The sequence below is a fragment of the Perissodus microlepis genome, chromosome 16, assembly GCF_051167445.1.
Source record: "Perissodus microlepis isolate ML-2025 ecotype Zambia chromosome 16, ASM5116744v1, whole genome shotgun sequence".
Taxonomy (NCBI): domain Eukaryota; kingdom Metazoa; phylum Chordata; class Actinopteri; order Cichliformes; family Cichlidae; genus Perissodus; species Perissodus microlepis.
In genome coordinates this window covers 11,262,523-11,281,542 of record NC_140476.1, presented here as the reverse complement: position 1 = coordinate 11,281,542, position 19,020 = coordinate 11,262,523, and the positions used below count along the sequence as shown (strand labels likewise).

Here is a 19,020-nt window from a genome sequence, read left to right as displayed (position 1 = left end):
ACTGTTTGTAAAAAGCACATATTTAAATTGTGTTATTGTGGTCATTTGTGTATGTTTACCCTTACATATACAAGTTTGTACTGGGTGCACTTACTTCACCTCTGTCACAAGTATGATGTAAGTTTAACATGCTATAATTTGTCTTTAGAAGCTGATGCCTCACTTTGTATATTTGCTGCATCCATAACCATATCTACCCAATAGGCCTCTATTGTTTCTTCATGTCTCAAGTTGAATAAACTTCAGCAGTGAGATGTAGAACATCTACAGCAGCCTTATCTCTGTTATCCAGCTGAAAAAATAAAGCATTGTTCCAAGAGAACTGTCAACAACAAAAGATAGACAAAAGTCTGGTACTGTGCTTCTTGATGATGCCAATCTGGAATTGTGTGATCAAAATAAAAGACATTAGTGTGCGAGTAAGACAGTGTTTAAAATACATCTGGGTTTTTGATTACATGAACATGACTGTTGCTTATTTTTATTTGTAATCTGTCAGTGGAAAGCTGATTTACAGCTGAATTAAATTTGTATTATAACTTAAAGTTAAAAACACAGTATGATCAGAATTAGATTTGTGGGGACAAAAATAAGGTCATAGTTAGCCTGGCTGACAACTGTGCAGTTATTCCTTACCCATACCCTGTAGTCCTGGGAATGTTCTCCCTACCATTTGAGGTCCAGTGACTTTAAACTGCAAGACTTTCTGTCAGCCAGTGAACCTGAGTAACCTGTAGTGACTAACAATGAAGTGTAAAATGCACTAAAGATTAGTCTGTGAGGGGTTGTAACATGCTTGCTGGGTCTTTTAAAGCTTAAAAAAATGGGCTTACATGAGAATACATAGAACTCAAGGTAACCCTAACAGGAGGCTGCTCACATGTACTGTTGTCAGATACACTGGAAGGATGATTTTATGTTTGCTTAAGCAGTAGAGTACTCTGAAGGTTTGAAAGAAGATCTGAGAATATCATCATAACTCAGAAAATCTCTCGTCGGTGCAACTAATCAGTTATCTAAAAAGAAATAAAGAGTGTGATGAGTTCAGGAGATAACGTGTAAAGATCCTGAAGTTGTTTTCACGTTTCTATGCATTCTGCATCTGCCTGAGATGACAATCGTTCACCAAGTTTCTTTTTAATGATGGACTACCCTGAGTAGCTGTGGGGTTATCACCCTGCTGTAGAGTGAAATACCATGTGCTCGCCCAGCAGGATAACATTCCTGCTGGCCCCATGATTTCCTCAGGTCATTCATGCAATTCTCATCCCCACTGTAATGGCATTGTACTGGGGCTCAGCTGCCCCACTAGGCCCCCCACGTTTCCCCCTTTGGCCTCCCTGACAGCACTGCCCTTCAGCTGCCTGTCAACCACACCAAGTCCACGATGGTTGATGGGAGCTCATTGGGAGAATGGGGTCAAGGATGGGGTTTATATAGCTTTTAGTTAGCTTGAATTATTTTTTATTCATTTTTTTTTCCACCACAAGTATTACTTTCATAAGTTTCTGGCAAAATTTGAATTGCTTATCACAAGTGCATATTTTAGATTTCCTCATATGAGGCGTGAAGTATAATTCATAAACTAAAAAGTGAGGGGAAAAGTTAGTGGCAAAGAAGAAAATCAATTGCCTTAAACTACACTTCGCTCTCGATTTGTCTCTTGATTTCATCTCTGTCTCAGCTTAACATGAAATATATGTATTAAAGTGGCAGGCACATAATAAAGGAAATCCAAACCGCCTGGTATTTTCTGAGTTAAATGCTATTTGATCTCTTTACATACAAAAGATAATTTCATGACGTTGCCTGGGCAAAGCAGAAGAATTCACAGCATCTGCTGCATTGACAAAGTGGATGTGTGGAGTGAAAGCAGAGCAAGAAGAACAACATCTGCCACTACTTATAAATTCAACGAGTATGCGTCACACATCTTTTCTCAAAGATTCTCCTTTTTTGCGGCATTGTGTGTGTGCAAAGATGGCTGTTCATCATTATTCAAGGACAGAGCTGATTAAAGGTGATTAAGCCCTTCCCATCCATCACTCTCGCCTTTCAGCCTGTCACTAGCCCCAGTATTAAGGGGGGACACCAGCGTATGTATGCGTGATTGTCTCTGTGTGTGTGAAACGGGGGAAACAGACAATGTCCATCCAGCTATGTGTTTTCCTAAATATTCGCCATTACCGTAATTGCAGACCATTTCTCAAGTAGAAAGAAACAATATACATGGGTCCTTAATAATGTTGCTTAATGCTAAAATAATACACAAAAGGATTCAAATTGTGGTTTCAGCTTAAATGGTCCATGGAAGCACATTCTTTACAAGACTCTTTAGCAACCCTATGATGAATGTCCTCTTTCTCCCTTGATGAATGATGCCAGTGAGAACCTTTCTGGCTCCTGCCATTCCTCATAATAACAACTTTAAGTAATGCTAACTAATATCTTTAAGAAGGGAAATTTTCAGGAGGAAGGATTAATTAATTGATTTACTGTTGTGGTTTCTGGTTCCTATGGAAAATACAAGAGAATTAGTAATGCCGTCAATTAAATGTTCCACAAACAGTATAGACTGTGGGAAAAGAGGAGCTTAACTAAGTTGATGCTGTCCTTGGCAGATTGTCATTGTATTCATTAATTTCACATAAGGCGCTCGGGATAAGACCTTAAAACTGGATTTCTTTGTGTCTGCAACATGTAACTGTTCCCATGGCAGGTAAAGCTTCTGAAACAGTTTTTAGACTATCATGACGTACTATACGTCTCAAGCTTTTTGAGATAGAGTGAGGGACGTTTTACACAGTGTGAAGTTCATTGTTGATTGTGTATATGCATTCATGTACAATATGTTTGTGTCACTAGATTGTATTTGTAGGGATGCAAAAATGACATAAGTGGTGTCTGGAAATGTTGTATTTCTTGTCTCAGTTTCCAGTTCCATCAGCGTGACTAACTGGCGACACAATATACTTGATTGAGTTTATCAGTTAGTGTGCAAGGTTTGTATGAATGCCTGTAAGAATGTAGGATCCAGAGCAGAGCATATTTTGTAATTGTCATTTAACATTTGTGTCCCACTGCAATGTGCTGGAGTTTCACAATCTCCCACTAACATTAGCTCTGCAGGGCGCCACACTAGAAATACACTTTTGCTGAACCTGCACTCCTCCAAGTATCTCAGCCTCACTATCACCAAACATCATCTTCTCTGCATCCCAAGGGCACAGAAAGTCACAGAAACAAAAGTTTAGGAAGGCATGATTGTGTCAGTTCTGAATAAATGAAGGTGATAAGCATTTCAGATTTTTGATTTATTAGCATTGTTTAGGATAACTCTTTAGTCTTGGATACTTTTATACCCATATAAAGCACACATTAATTACATTTAATATAATAATGCTCTATGATACAGTTTACAGTTTTTTTCATTCTGCTTTATCTTCAGTAATCTATGGCTCCGCCTCGGTAATTAAGTCCACATTCCCCATGAACCTACCAGGTATTGCAGCTATATGACAATGATATCATAGTTAAAATATGCTAGTGTAGCTGTTCTTTCATATTTATAAACTGCATATATCGTTCCTCATCCTAAACAGTCTTTGCATGTTTAATAATTAAGGTTTTGCCATTATTTCAATTTATCTTAATTTGTTTCCAGTGCATTGTTTCACAGGGCTTTTATTCATTCCCACAGCAACTGTGATTGTGTGCGGTTTATCTGTGTGCGTGTTCAAGGAGTTTGGTTTAAATGGACTCATGTGAATTCTATCTATGAGTCAGTGCTGACTCATTATCCCAAACCCACTTTGCACACAACATCTTGTTTACACACTCAGCAGTATTTTGTGTCTGTCTTTGTATGTTTGGACATGTGCCTTTAATTTGATTAAAGTGGGTGTGCACTCATCTGAATACACATGCGCTCATAGGTATTAAATGTCACACACAATAACACATAGGATGGCGTGTAATCACGCCTGAAAATAATTACAAATGTATAAAAATAAGCATTACTTGCCGACATTAACTCACCTTACATGTCTGTACGCTGCGCCAGCCGAGGGTGATGGGAGACTGAGAGTAGGGGCAGGGAGAAGAGCTGGGAAGAAGAGGGTAAGACGAGAGTCCTGGTGTGTATTTTGATCGTGCCAGGATGTCTGGCCCTGTCTGTGGTTCACCTGCGCTGGTCTGTCACTCACACAAGCTCACACACGCACGCGTAACCTCATAACACTGATAGGAATAGGCAAAGCATAACATACACACATCTCAATCAAAAGTTTCTGTTTCATAGGAAGGTTTTAGATAGTTTTCTCCTCATTCTGTCTCTCTGTCTTTCTCTCTGTGTGACCCAGTAACCACTGCCCATGAGTTTTTCTCTCTGCCTCCCTCCCGCCGTCTCTCTCTCTCTCTCTCTCCTAGCAGCAACACATGGTGGGACACCCGTGGTGAGGTGTGTCATTTGAGGAGTGATTTAGTGCTGTTCTACCCCAACCACTGCTGAGCCACCTGCCCCAGGAATCCTGCTCTATACACACACAGAGACACACATTTACACACAGATGCAAGCATATGATGGGCACATACTAAAAAAGTGGTTAAGCACTACCAAAACCTCTAAATGCTCTGGTCTCTACAGCCTGATTAGACCCCATTGTGCTATTTTCACAAATTCTTACATACCAGCTCTGAGTGGATCATGAACTGAGGCATTCTTCTGTATATTCCCCATTTTTCACTAACTAATTAATCTTTTACAAGGGGACCTGTAAATGGCCACTGTCCAGTTTCAAAGATGTTGAAACACTGTTCACTAATTATATGGCAACAATTTATTCAAGCTCCTCTAAAAGTAATCCAAAATATGTAACAGCATTTGTATTTGACATTATTTCCTTGAGGAGATGTGTTTTTCCATTACAGCAGTATAATACAGTTACTGGCTGTAATGGACAGCATTAAAAAAAAGCTTGATTTTGCACATTGTAGGACAGCAGATGTGTTTCTGTTTAGTTACGGTATATAATGGAATAAAGCATAAAACAACACTAATCTGAATGGTCAACACTGTAAGTAGAATGGGCTTCAACGTTGGTATAAAGCTGAGAATTTTTATTATTATGTTTATATGAAACCTTGATTAAATTTCCTGTTATATTCCCTCCTACATATGGGGGAATCTTATTGGCCCCCTCACGCCTGCACTGTACAAATACATTCTGACCTTCCTGTCTCTGTCAGAAATTTGTTGTGTTGTTCACTTTCAAGGTGAGAACTAATGAGGTACGTGCAACATATCTGATTTAATGTGATTTTGTGAGATAACATTGCAATGCACTAGGGTAATTAAGTCTTTAAAATCAGGTGCATCCTAGCTTTAGATGAAGACCCTTTTTTTTACCATCTCTAAACACTTGAAAACAACAGTTTTCTACTGAATTTAAATTTCAACACACATGGATGTTCATTTTCCTTCTAAAGTCCAAGACATGGCAAAACACACTCTTAGGAAGCATGATCTAAGAAGGTTCTCACTGAAGCCCAAGTGAAAAAACATTTTTAGCTTTACACAGTGGAAACTAAAAGTGGATAAAATTGCTTGAATTATATCCCTGTTTTTACAGTAGTTTATGTTGTTTCCCTTAGTAACAAATGAAAACCAGATGTTGGGGTGTCAGATTACAGAACACCAGTGTTGTCGCTATTTGTTTTCAGAATGAAAGACTGCATAATTGACACATTATTAAAACAAGAAAGAGTGAATCGACACTAAGTGCTGATCAGATTTGAAACTTATATGTGTTAACTCGGCAATAAAGCATATCAAAACTGAGAAAGCAACCCCCAGGATTTACCAGTTTCCAATAAATATTTCTCTCTTCTATTTAAATCGTTTCCCAACAACCCCTCGTCAGTACTGGTTACATAGATCCCATTGAGAGTAACACTGTGGGCTATATGAAAACCAGAGTGTCATATTGTCTGAAGTGAAAGGAGCCCAGGGGCTCTTTAGCATATGGCAGCAGCTACATTCTGAGGCTTGTGCCTGAGGTGCCTGTCAGCATAGTCATATGCGATGTGTGTTTATGTGCGTGTATTAGTATGCATCTGTCTGCATGTTTCCTTCAGCTGTTCTCAGGTGTTCTGGCAATAAAGTGGTCTTTACTCTAATTCCCCACACACGCACCTCAGCAGGCAGAGTAACATGTCCCCGACTGAGGCTCAGTGTCAGCAATCACATGGATACCTATTAATCTGAATTACAGTACTGAGGGGACTTTAAACTGGAGTGAGAACGCATGAGCCATATTTATAAGACATCAAATAAATATAGATATAGATGTAATGTTGGGGAAGCCTTTAAAATAAAATTTGTATCATCATTAATTTTAAACAAGGAGAAAATATTTGAATTACATTTAAACAGAATGGCTCTTTGTAATCACTTCCAGTACACAGTGTAATAGTGTAATATGCATCATCATTGTAGTATTTCAATATTGTAGTCTTGTGGGAAGGCAATCATCACATCAATTACTACTAGTTGTTAAAGTATTGCCGACTGAGTTCATTCGGTGAAGTGGGTCACTGTCATTGCACTTTCATTGTGTGTGTGTGTGTGTGTGTCCAGCAGCAGTGCAGCTGACCTATTTTCTTTTAAAGAAGAGAGCATGTCCTCTGCGGCACTGGTCAATAAAACTGCCCTGTTGGAGCTTAACTCTAAAAACAGGGGGGGACAAGCAAGGATTTTTTCCCCTATACACACACACACCCACACACGCATTCACACACACACACACCCAAGCAGACATGCAAATATGAGCACATTTCCTCATTTTATTGAAAACTGCACTACAACTTGAGTATGTTTTTCAGTTTTCCCATTATCCATTCTTTGTTATAGTCTTTATCTGTCTGCATATTTTTTTCCTGTTAAGAACCCCCAATACGCATAAAACATACAAAAAAAATATATCGTTCATTAAAACCAGTTTCCATTTCTTGTATTCGCTCTTACAGTAAACGATTTCAAATGATAAATATGTTTGGCTTTGAAGTATTTCTTCAGAGAATAACAGCGACACAGAATGCTTGACATGCACTTAAAGAGAGGATGTTGTGAGTTTCATCATCTCGAATAATGGATTGCTTATGCTCAGTACTGTTATTATGAAGTTTTTTTTAATATCAATATTAAAAAAAAACTTTCTGGAAAAATAAACTAGAACATAAAGCAAGAGATGGGAATCTGTCAACTACAGATCAGTTTCTCATAAACAAGCTTGCAAATAGTAATGCAGTTGCCATTTGTTACTACTGCCATAAATGGGTTTAGGGTACTATAGCCTGGCCAGCTAAATCAACAAGATGACGACATGTGTACATGACTGGTTATCGCCAGTGTTAACAGAAGCACAATAGCCCTGTAAAGCATGAGGGGAGGCAAATGGGTTTAAATGCTGATTGGGTTGACTGCTGTGTTGCCAGGGACTGTAAAAGTGGAATGTCTATGTATGTGTGTGCACTTGCATTTGGGCAAGTGCGAGGGCAATTAGAGGCCAATGTCTTCTTCAAACACAGTGACTGCATACAAACAGATAAACACCCCACATGTGTTGAATTTAAAAACAAGGACTGCTTTTTTTGTCTTGTGTAGTGGATAAAGGCAGACAAGTTAATATGATGATAAAGAGTATGATATCTAGAAATGAGTTACTCACTTTTTATTGACAAGCAACATTTCTGCAGACATCAGGACAATGAAAAAAAAGGGCTTATGTAAAGTGTAGAAATTTCTTTATGGGATCATTACAAATATAAGACCTAAAATCCATCTGTTAAATGTACACACTTAGTAAGTACATACTTTTTATTATTTGCAGCGAGCAAACTCAGTGATGTAGCATGTAGTTAAATAAATGGTGCACTGACTATAACCTGTATCATAAACGTGTAAACAAGAATTGAATCCAGTTTTTGGGGGGACACTCAGCACTTTAGCAAAAGTCAACCCCTCAGAAATATTTTGAAAAGGTTTTCTAGAAACAAGCATTAATTATAAAGTAAAATGCCTATATTGTCTGGTAAATGCTCATAAAATGAGCTCAAAGAGGTTAAAAAAAAAGGGGGAGTAATTTGCTAATAACATTGTTACCCTAAGTTGTTCAGCTGATATCTGTCCACTCATTTTCAATAATTAGGGAAGGTGAAATCATTCGTGTCTTTGGAATGAGGTTAACCATAATTCATTGTTTATTGATATATAACAAGCATTTCCTTCCTTTAATGCTAGAGATGGAAAATATAGTCCCCAGGGTCTATGTCCCTCACACTTTTATGCCTCGTAGTATGTGTGGCAGGTACAAATTAAAATCCTGAGCCAGTTGCAGAATAGAGACATCGCAAATTTTTTTCTTGGCAGAAAAACCAAAGTATATAGCAACGAAAAAAAAAGTTGCTATATACTTTCTCCACTATCACTCCATCAAGTGCAAGGTTAAACTTCTGCCTCCTAACAGTCACATCACCCCTTTATTATTGAAATTAAAATAACCTCACTGTGTGGGTGGGTGGGTGTGTAGGGGTGTGGGTGTGTGGGGTGTGTGTGTATGTTTCTGAAGTTTGTTACGGCTGGTGTGCCGATTGCCCTGGATTTTCTTACTGACCTGGCTAATCTCTGGAGTGTGGAGTGTGTAGGAAACAGTTATTGCATCCTTGATGGATACAGCAGGGAGTTGATCCATGCCTCTGCATGTGTGGGGTTAGTAGAGTCCTTGCCCTATTTTGTCCCAGTTTATTGTCCTTCACAGCAGCTTTGCACACATACATACGCACACATGCTATTTTAATAAAAGTGCCCTTGTCAAATCAAATGCAATGTGGAGTAATGTGACTTAGAGTAGCTTTCATTGTATTTGCTAATAATTAAATGGAAAAAATTAATTAGCAAGACATTTTAAATTCCTGATGATGGGGAGATTTTTTTGACCTATGTAATTTGCGCAGATATAAACCGTGTTATGATTGTTTGCTAAAACTGGATAAATTAAATATACAGTGCAAATGTATGAAAATAAATTTACTATAAATATGAGATTCAAAACATGTCATGTTTTCATCTCAGTGCTTTTCTGATTTAAAAATGCTACGCTGATTTCACCGTGTAGCATCTCAGTAAACAATATATTCTAATTGGCATCTGTTCTGTTGATTTTGATCATTTTTTCTCAAACTGAAGCTTTTGTGAATATGAAAGGGAGAGGGGGGGGGGAGGGAGGCTTGAGTTTCCTCTTTTTATTAAATCAAGAAGATTAGACTGATATATGAAGGCCGATACTTGCTCCAATTAAAATCTAATATAGTGCAGTTAGCACACTGCTTGTTTTATGATTACATTACACTAATTAACATGATTTTAATTTGCTGGAATTAATGAAGTTTAATTTCAAAGGCTACATCTGGTGAATCTGCTTTTAGAAAACACAAAGAATGATCCGTTACTTCACATAAACCCTGTATCATATAATTCGCTTTTATATATATTTAAAACAAACACATATATAGTATTTGGTTTGTTACTATGATAATGTGCCTTTGAGTATCCAACTTCAAAAATGTATGCTTTTTTTGCTTGTGTGTCAAAGTATCAGTAGTATAAACCGTCCCCCTCCTCTTCATCCTTTCTTCAACTCATCCTATCCTCCTCCTCCTCCTCTTCCTCCTTTCATCCTCCTCTATTTCCTTTTGTCCTCCACTTACCCTCTCATCAGGCTGCTTTATTATGCAAATCAGTGTTGGACCGCATCACTTAATTAAGCTTTACTATGCCAGTTTGTGTGTGAAATCTAACACACATGTACAAAGCACACTCTCAGGCACAATAACACATACTCATCCTAACTTTTAAACAAACATTAAAGGAACTGGGAGGTTTAATGATTGGTATTCGGACTCTGAAATCATGCTGACAAACACACAAGCGGTCCCTCTGTGCAGCAGAAGCACCTCTTTGAGTGAGCGCAGATAAAAAGACTTGAATAGCAGGGTTTCCCCAAGTCATTAGCCTGCAGTTAGTATCTATACTCCAATCTGGCCCTCCGCTGCTCACCTTGCAATGCCAACTGCTTCATTCCTATTGCTCCTAAAAGTGCTACTTATGAGATTGTGGTGGTAAAACTAAATAGCATGGTCTGAAACTGATGTACCAAGTATAGGTGCTCTTGACAGAGCTAGCTCATTAATTAATTTTAGTGAGGAATTTGAACTTAGTCTTAATTAAATACAGCAATACCAAAGTTTTTAGATACCAATTGGTTTATTTACTGGTATTAAAAAGTAGCAAACAAAAAAAGAATATTTATAGTTTAAATCTACAAACTAGCAAAAAAAAAAAAGAAGAAAAAATAAGCAACTGTAATAAACTTGTTGTCACTTCTACATCCCCTCTTCTTCTTGCAAGCTATTCTGTGCAAACAAGTGACCCAAACAAAAACAGTAAAATGATCAAAAAATATGACCCTGAAAGTTTAGAGTCTGATAAAACCCTTCTTGTTATTTAATTGGCTTCAGTAGCTTTCATCCCATTTACAAAAAAAAAACAAAAAAAAAAACTGAATTGGAGGCACTGTTAAAATGAATTCTTGCTCCTGACCTTCTGGAGGCTTGAAAATGTAGAGAATAACTTCTGCATTGGTCGACAATACTGACTACTGACATCTGAATATATTCTCACATGTCCCTGTAGTGATTAGCAGGGTAAATGACATGATAATTGAACATAAAGAGATACAAATGTGTAGTAATTTGCCTTGAGACACAGCCTATCAATTCTGATGATTGTTTTCATTTATATTTCTGACAAAATTAATTTGGTTTATTGGGTTACAGACATATTAACTTCAGCAAATTGTTTGCAATTCAGTGTACTGGATATCCATGTTACTCTGTATATCAGAATACTGAGTTATATATTCATAAATTAGTTTTTCTTACCTCAATAAGACTTTCTAGGGTATATTTTGCAGGTTTTTTTAAGGTAATAAAAATGGCAATATTAGTGTATTATAGCCGCTTATATCTAACATTTCATGCCAAACTGAAGTGCATTGAAAAAACTTAAGATGGGAGATCATAAAATAACTGCAAAACTGCACTTTGAATATTTTTTTTAAAAAAAACATGTGTATTTTTATGCGTTAGTCAACAGTTTGCTTAACATGTTTCTACATCAACCCCATTATTAGGAAGACAAAAAAATCCCACCAAAATATGCTACGCTTTCATAAAAGACTTTGACCTTTCTGGGATTTCTGTAACTTGTTACTGGTTCTGCCTGAAGCAGGATTTCATGGCAGGGGGCAAGATGTTTACTGTTGCCATGTCTCCAGTAACATTACAAGTGGCTCCGGATAAGACCGCCAGCCAAATGCCTAAGCTGTCAAAGTAAATAACTTTTCCATTTCAAAGAGAGCTATTCCAATTAAGGAAAGAAAGTTGGAGCAAAAGAATGAGAGGGAAAAGCCGCAGAAAAGAACTCAAGGAGGGAGTGCAAGATGAAGGGAGGCGGACATGGAGGGAAATGGAAGAGGAGGAGAGAAAGAGTGAAAGTCATTGCAATCTTATTGGAGTGAAAAAGAGAGGTGGTTTGGAAACAGGAAATTAATTGTTGGGCCTGCGTTTTGGTTTGGCTCTGTTTGCAGCTAGACTTAACCTTGAAGTGTATGAATGGGAGAAAGCACTAGGCTGGGATCAAGACTGAAGCATGATGAAATGATAGGGAGTCAAGGGCAGAGCACTTTCCCACTTTCCCACTGTAAATTGAATGGTGTAACACAAATCAATTTGCAAGTTATGTTCAGGGGTTAAGACACTGATCATGTGACAAGTAACATTCTGAATGTCATCACATTTTGATAAAATTATCACAAGGTAGTTGAATAAAATGAGCTTAATATCTTTTAATAGTGTAGTGATTTGGATTTTCCCAGTTCTTTACCTTGTTGCTGAGTTTTGGCGACCTTTCACAAACAGACTGCAGGTTCCACTTGAAAGCTGTATATCACAGATTTTCTACTTAAAAAAAAGTGAAACAGCATCAGCGTGACAGGATTTTTCTTCCCCTTGAGTGCCTTTAATGGAAGATGATAAAGACATTGAACGGAAGTCTTGTACGAAATGAGACCTTCCATCCTAAACAGCAGTCAAAGCATGTAGAATTGTTGAAGTACTGGACTGGACACCAAATTGTAATAATGATCACTACTGGTAATGGTCACTACTAGTAAAAAAAAACAAGGAACTAGATCCACAATCCAAAGACATGTAGTTAGTGGGAATAGGTTAAATGGAAATTCTTAATTGCCCATAGGTGTGACTGTGGGAGTGAATGTGAGTGCGAATGGTTGTCTGTGTATATGTGTTAGCCCTGTGACAGACTGGCGACTTGTCCGGGGTGTAGCGGAAGTGGATGGATGGATGGATGATGGCTAGACCATCTAGTACAGCAGTCCCCAACCTTTTTTCACGGACCAGTTTATGTCCGGTAATATTTTCATGGACCGGCCTTGCGGATAAATACAACAAAATAAAACCAATACCGGTACCAAAAAAAAAGAAGATTTAACACACAGGAAAAGACCCAGGGAAACCAAGTTAACAATAAAAATGATTAAAAAAAATAACTCTAAAAACCGATAAAAACCCTGAAAACCATAAATTTCACACCCGAGCTTCACCCCAGGGGTTGCGGACCGCTGATCTAGCACTTATGCTAATTATTGGAAAGGAAGCCCCTTCTTGTTTGCAGTGGTCATGGATATGTTGATAAATGAGGTCAGGCAGGAGACTCCATGGACTGTGATGTTCGCAGACAACACTATGACCTGTAGTGAGTGTGAAGCGCAGGTGAAAGAGAGCCTGAACAGGTGGAGGTATGCTCTGGAATGAAAGTCAGTAGAAGTAATGCAGAAATCATGTGTTTGAATGAGATGAAGAGTGGTGTAACAGCGAAGATCCAAGAAGTAGAGGTATTAAATGTACAGAAGATGAGATTAGATACCCAATGTCAACCAAATTTAAAGCAATGGACAATGCACAAGAAAGGTGAAGAAGAGAGTGGAATAGCTGGAGGTGAGTGTCAGAGGAAGTTTGTGTCAGAAGAACAGCTGCAAGAGTGAAAGGGAAGGTTTACAAGATAATAGTTTGACCTGCTGTGATGTATGGTTTGGAAATGATGGCTTTAACAAAAAGACAGGAGGCTGAATTGTAGGGTAGCTGAGTTAAAGATGTTAAGGTTTTCATTGGAAGAGACTGGGATGGAAAAAATTAGAAATGAGCATGTCAGAGGCACAGCTCAGGTTAAGCATTTTGAGACAGAGTTAGACAGGAAAGGCTGAGATGATATATTCGACAAAGGATGCTGAAGATGTAGGCAGGACAAAAAGAGGAAGACCACAGAGAAGATTCATGGATTTAGTGAAGGAGGACATGCAGAGGGTTTGTATTACACAGGAGGATGCTAGGGATAGGGTGAGATGGAGGCAGATGATCCGCTGTGGCGACCCCTAAAGGGACCAGCTGAAACAAGAAGAGGAGTATTGATTGAGCAGAATGCATTCCCAGTTATTTTTCAACCACCGTGTCATGTGGCTTCTGCAGCCGTGTATGTGTACACGTGTGTACTTCTGTGCGTGTATAACTGCTGTTTCAAAGTGTGTAAAAGGATTGTTCCATCTGCTGATATGTAGAAAGTAAAAAGACATCATGTTATACCTTTATGTGTGTGTGAGTATTTAAGACCATCAGTTGAATGGCTGTTTATATGGTTAAAGAAATGAGTACTTGAAGGAATAGTGACAGAGCCTTTGCACGCTATTGACTGCGAATAAATAAAAGATAATTAATGGTGGAAAACCTTCATATTTTTCTCTGAATGTCAGTGTAACACTTCCTGATTGGATGAGGAGTTAATCCCCTGGGTACAAATATGATTTTACCATCAGTCTCTTTTAGAGCGGCTTTTTATTCTGGCAGACCTATATTATCCGTTTCCAGCAGTTGTAAAAATATGGTTGTGGTCATGAAAAAATCTGTACACTGACACATGAAAAATCTCATACTGTAAGTAGAGATTTTGTTCTCTAAGATTCTCTCGGTATCCAATAAGTTTCATAGATGTGTTGAAAAGTCTTCAGTGTTGACTCACCAGAGTCATTTAGTATGCCCTGCAATGGACCGGCCACCTTTACACGCTATGCCCCGCCTCTGGCCCTGTGACGAATGGGATAATGACACTGTAGCAGTTAAGAAAATGGATAAATGGATGGAAGATGTGAAGTTCATTTAGTAGGTGCAGAGGTTAATAAAGCTACTCAGTAATTTAATTTTAGTTCCACAAATTTATGAAATTTATAAATGACCTCAAGTACTTAAGATGTGTATTAATCTATAGCTGGAAATAGTCCAAGCTAATTTGCAATGTCTTATTGTGTGAGCAAGCTTTGCTAAAAAACAAAACAAAAACATGTATATATATACATGCCTTTTTTTTTGTCTATTTCTAACATGTATGCAGGGGAAAAAACAACTTGATTTACATTCTCTGGCAATATCCATGCAAAATTCTAAGCTATGATATAAATGACTTGGAAAAAAATCTGCCACATGTGAAAAATAACTTCTCCTATGAATATGCATGTGTCTGCATAAGTGATTTGTTTCTACCCTTGAGTGAAGTTGGTATAATACAGTACCTAAAAGAAAACAGATCTACTTGGACTTGAGCCCAGTGACTTAGCTGGCCAGTATATATGGTAAATGCATCTTTGTTTGGTGTTAACCAGTGGTGAATTGTTAGTGGCATACATACTCTATCAAAGTCTGCTCATGGCTAGACTAATCAGTCTCTCCCAGTAGTATGAGACTAATGCATTTTAACTCTTGCCTATTATCTATAATTCTCTTTTATATTTCACAATTCTGTTAACCCAGCAATTTCCTCTGCTTCTGTTATACGATTGGCTGTCAGGTGTAATTTCCTGGTGTGTCCTCCAATCAGGGTGGTCTGTTTTCTGTGTGTCAGCAAGTGTTGGGGTTGCTCTTCCATCAGTAGGATCATACTGGGGTGTTTGAATCAGCTTCACATTATATTACTCTCTCACACAAGCATGCATGTACCCTCTCTTACAGACTACCACATTGTGGAGGAGAGGTAGTATTTAGTGCAGCACAGGGACCTTGGTGTGGCAGTGTCAGTGATGGATATGGCAGTAGGATCAGCAGTGTTGGCTTTTGCAGAAGTGTGTTGTCCACCACTGGGATCTGTCAGATCTGTTCTGCTGAGCCCACACATTCTGCTGGCTGGCTGCTATTGCTGCTAGCTATTTCTTTAATCGCTTGTGTGTGTGTGTGTGTGTGTGTGTGTGTGTGTGTGTGTGTGAGAGAGAGAGAGAGAGAGAGAGAGAGAGAGAGAGAGAGAGAGAAAGAGAAAGAGACAGAGCGCAAGCTTGTCTGAGTATGTGCACAACACTGGGTTTACAAGGAGCATATATTACAACTGCATTTGGTTATAAATCCAGCAGAAAATAAAAAAGGTCATCAAGTACACCTTAATGGCCATAAAAAGACAAACACAGTAGCTGTTGGTTTAAACTTTTTCATAAAAAGTGAAAAATTCACAAAATAAACATTTAGACCTGATTACTTCCTTGCCTCGATCTTTCTGCACATGGACTCAGTCTTGGAATACATTATGCTATTTTTTTCCTTCTAAACAAAGACTTGCAAACTGAAATTGTCCTCTGAGACCTTGTTTTTTTATTTTTAATTTATAAGCTGTAAGAGATGAAGAATTAAAAGCAGTACTACGCTAAACAGACGATGAATATCTGTCTTCAAAGAGCTGGTGAAACACATGCCTAAGAGATCCATCCATAAAAGCATGCAATAAAGACACACCTATGAGCTGCCATAAGTAAAAATCGTACTATATTAACATCATATTAGCACATCCCATCTAGACAGCTTATGCACACTTAGCTGAATTGATTTTTTAATCACTTTGACTTTGACTTGGATATGTTTAAGAAAATGGATAGATGGATAGGACATTCATACAGTATTCCAATTCTAAGATATAAAATTTCTGGCATTTTTGTGGCAGGAACTGGAGGAATGGTTATAGGAGCTTGAATTTCCAGTTACTGTGGTTCGGCAGTGGAGATACCGCTCATGCTTGGAAATACAGTACTGTTGATGGTGAACTCTAAATGCAGTTGACCATCATGGAAAGAGACAGTTTGTATGCCTAAATGCTTTTTATCTCACTATAACTCTGGATAAGTTGACAGAGGTTTCAACCTTTGGTGGTGGGAGAAAAAGGGAGCACTGAATAAAGTAGAGTGGAACTAAATATGTAGAGAAAGGAAGAAGAACAGAAAAACACAAGGGAAAGTCTTTTTTTAATCTTCCCCCCTTGATCTTCCATCCTACACAGAAAAACAGACACACATACAGTCTACTTTCACATGCAATATACTTTACACAGGTAGAGTGTCACCCTACTTGCACAGATTGCAACAGATTAGTGGTGAGTAGGAGTTAAAAGAGCTGCTGAGTGCACATTTAATACCACAGATATTTAAAGAGAACATCCCTTTTATCTGAGGGGACAATCTGCATTATTCATGCTGTGCCCTCTGAGAGTTGAAGGGAGGAGGAAATAGATGCAAAGACATTTCAGAGAATTATTGTTTTTACTAGCAGCCAATGGATTCCTGTTACATTAACAGGAGATATACATTCTGTCTCCTTCCAGCACTTTGTTGGTGTCAGTGTGTCTGTGTGTTTGTGTGTGTGTGACAGACAAAGAGAGTGCATTACACATGTCCAATCTTTCATTTTTTGACTTGCAATTGTTGAAGGTGCTCTGAAGAAGAATGCAGCTATTACACAGCTGCCGATGTGCTGGTTCAGCACGATGCTCATGTATCTGTCTGTGTTGTTTTTGTTTTCAGTGTGCAGGGCAGGCTTCTACAAATCTACTCTCGGGAATATGGAGTGTTCAAAGTGTCCACCTCATAGTTTCTCTCACCATGAGGGGTCTCTTCACTGTGGCTGTGAGAAAAACTACTTCCGTGCTGAGGGAGACCCTGCTTCTATGGCCTGTACTCGTAAGTGTGCATTTTCCCCCAGTGTAAATAGCACTAACATTTCCTGGTGAACTATCACATAGTGAGTCAGTGAGTCTCATATGTTGCAGTTTGCGTTTTGTGTCACTAATATAAAGGTTTCCAGACATTTTAAACAACTTATTGTTTTGCTGTCGTCCATGTTTGCCCATGAAAATAAACACATTCAGCACAACATTGGAATTCCAGAGATAACACACTGGGAAAACAGTGAATAAGTGGACACAGGAAGATAAAAATCCCTCATTTTTTTTAAAAGGTCACATTTTCTACCACCTTTTGCACTTCCTGTGTGAATCTGTTTGCCTCCATCTCATGCAAATGGATTGCAGATGCAGACGACTCCTGCAAGTATTCAAAAATGCATTCTCTCTAAACCAATAAATCACTGCATTCCCTGATGTCAGATTATTGATACATCCGTTACTAACGGGGCTAGGAAGAAAAAAAACTGTGTGGGGAATGGTGGAAAATATAAATCAACGCCCGCAGCCGCAGACAGAATGCTAATTACAACGACAATCACAGCAGGTCCCTGTTGTGATTATCTCAACATCATCTTGTCAACTACGCAAATTTCATCTCATTGGGACAAACTGAGCAACGCTAGAGCTGAAAATGAATAGATAAGTTAGGAGATAATGATCGTGATTATCTCAGGAGAGGTCTTTTACTGTTAGCGGTGTGATAAAGGTTGTTTCAAGCTGACTTTGGAAATTTGTTGGCAAGAAAATTTCAAAGGTCAGAGGGAAGGTTGAAGAAAAGGAGAAAATGTTTCTATTTTGTTCTTCATTCAGTATGAATCATTGCATTATTGCTATTATTAAAATGTAACAATGCAGTCCCTCCATGTCGCACAGTACCACTTACATATGACGTTAAAAAATTACAGTATGTTGCTGTTCATCTTGACTTGACTTTTCCACAACCGTATTGTAATGTTGACCGACTAATAATTAGAGATTAGGGCCACTTTTTCCTGCTTTAGCTGACCACTTCACACATTAGGGTTAGGCGCTTTGCACATGATCGTGACCGATGACCGATAGCATTGCTGCAGGGCAGCAGAGGAAGTTAAACTGCACAATTATGGTAGCACCGTTCATGACACACAAAGTGTGGCCCACATGTAAAAGGCGCAGAGGTGAGAGCTGACCATAATTAGACAGATATCAGCTGAACAGCTAAAACTATATTAATTCATCACATTTTCTGGCTTGTTACTTTTTTAAATTAGACCTGTAGTATAGATGTCCTACAGTTCTTTTTTTTTTTTTTTTTTTTTTTGTTTGTTTGTTTAGGTGTTAAATATTTCATCTGTCTTCCCTTCGGTCTTCACCGTGCGCTGCATACACACTGTGGAGAAAAAAAAAGTTAACAAGATAAGCGAGCATCTACAAATGAAAGTCACATAATGGGGTTATTTAAAAATCCATCCAGCAGTCAAAAGTATCTTCTTCTGTTTTCTCTCACTTGATGCTGATGATGGATTAGTGTAGCTGCTCCACGCTCATTAACTTCAAAGCATACAGAATTCTGGGTGTAAACTTGTGTTTGCACGCCCCTGCATGCCCAGACATGTCTTTCTTACAAATATTGCTTATATGTGAAGGTGCTATTTGAAGTTTATTATGAACCTTATAATAATGATATTGATTTCATGCACCAATTGGTAAATGAAATAAAATTCACCTTGAGTTATGAGCTATTGCGCTTACTTCGATCATTGTTGATCCACGACATCGTCGCTCATCAGCACAACGCTATCACACAGCACAGTTGCAGACAGGCAGGTACGCAGCCCCTCTCCTTGCTAGCAGGTAAGGTA

The 19,020-nt window shown here is 38.3% G+C and overlaps 1 protein-coding gene across 3 annotated transcripts in view; it reads left to right on the top strand.

The window, feature by feature from the left end:
- The window catches only part of epha3 (eph receptor A3), a 93,231-nt gene that overhangs the window by 36,646 nt on the left and 37,565 nt on the right, over positions 1–19,020 (top strand). For all 3 annotated transcript variants that reach the window (XM_084908613.1, XM_084908612.1, XM_084908614.1), the window contains exon 4: positions 17,019–17,174. In XM_084908613.1, the coding sequence (XP_084764739.1) occupies positions 17,019–17,174 (156 nt within the window). The remainder of the gene's footprint in view (positions 1–17,018; positions 17,175–19,020) is intronic.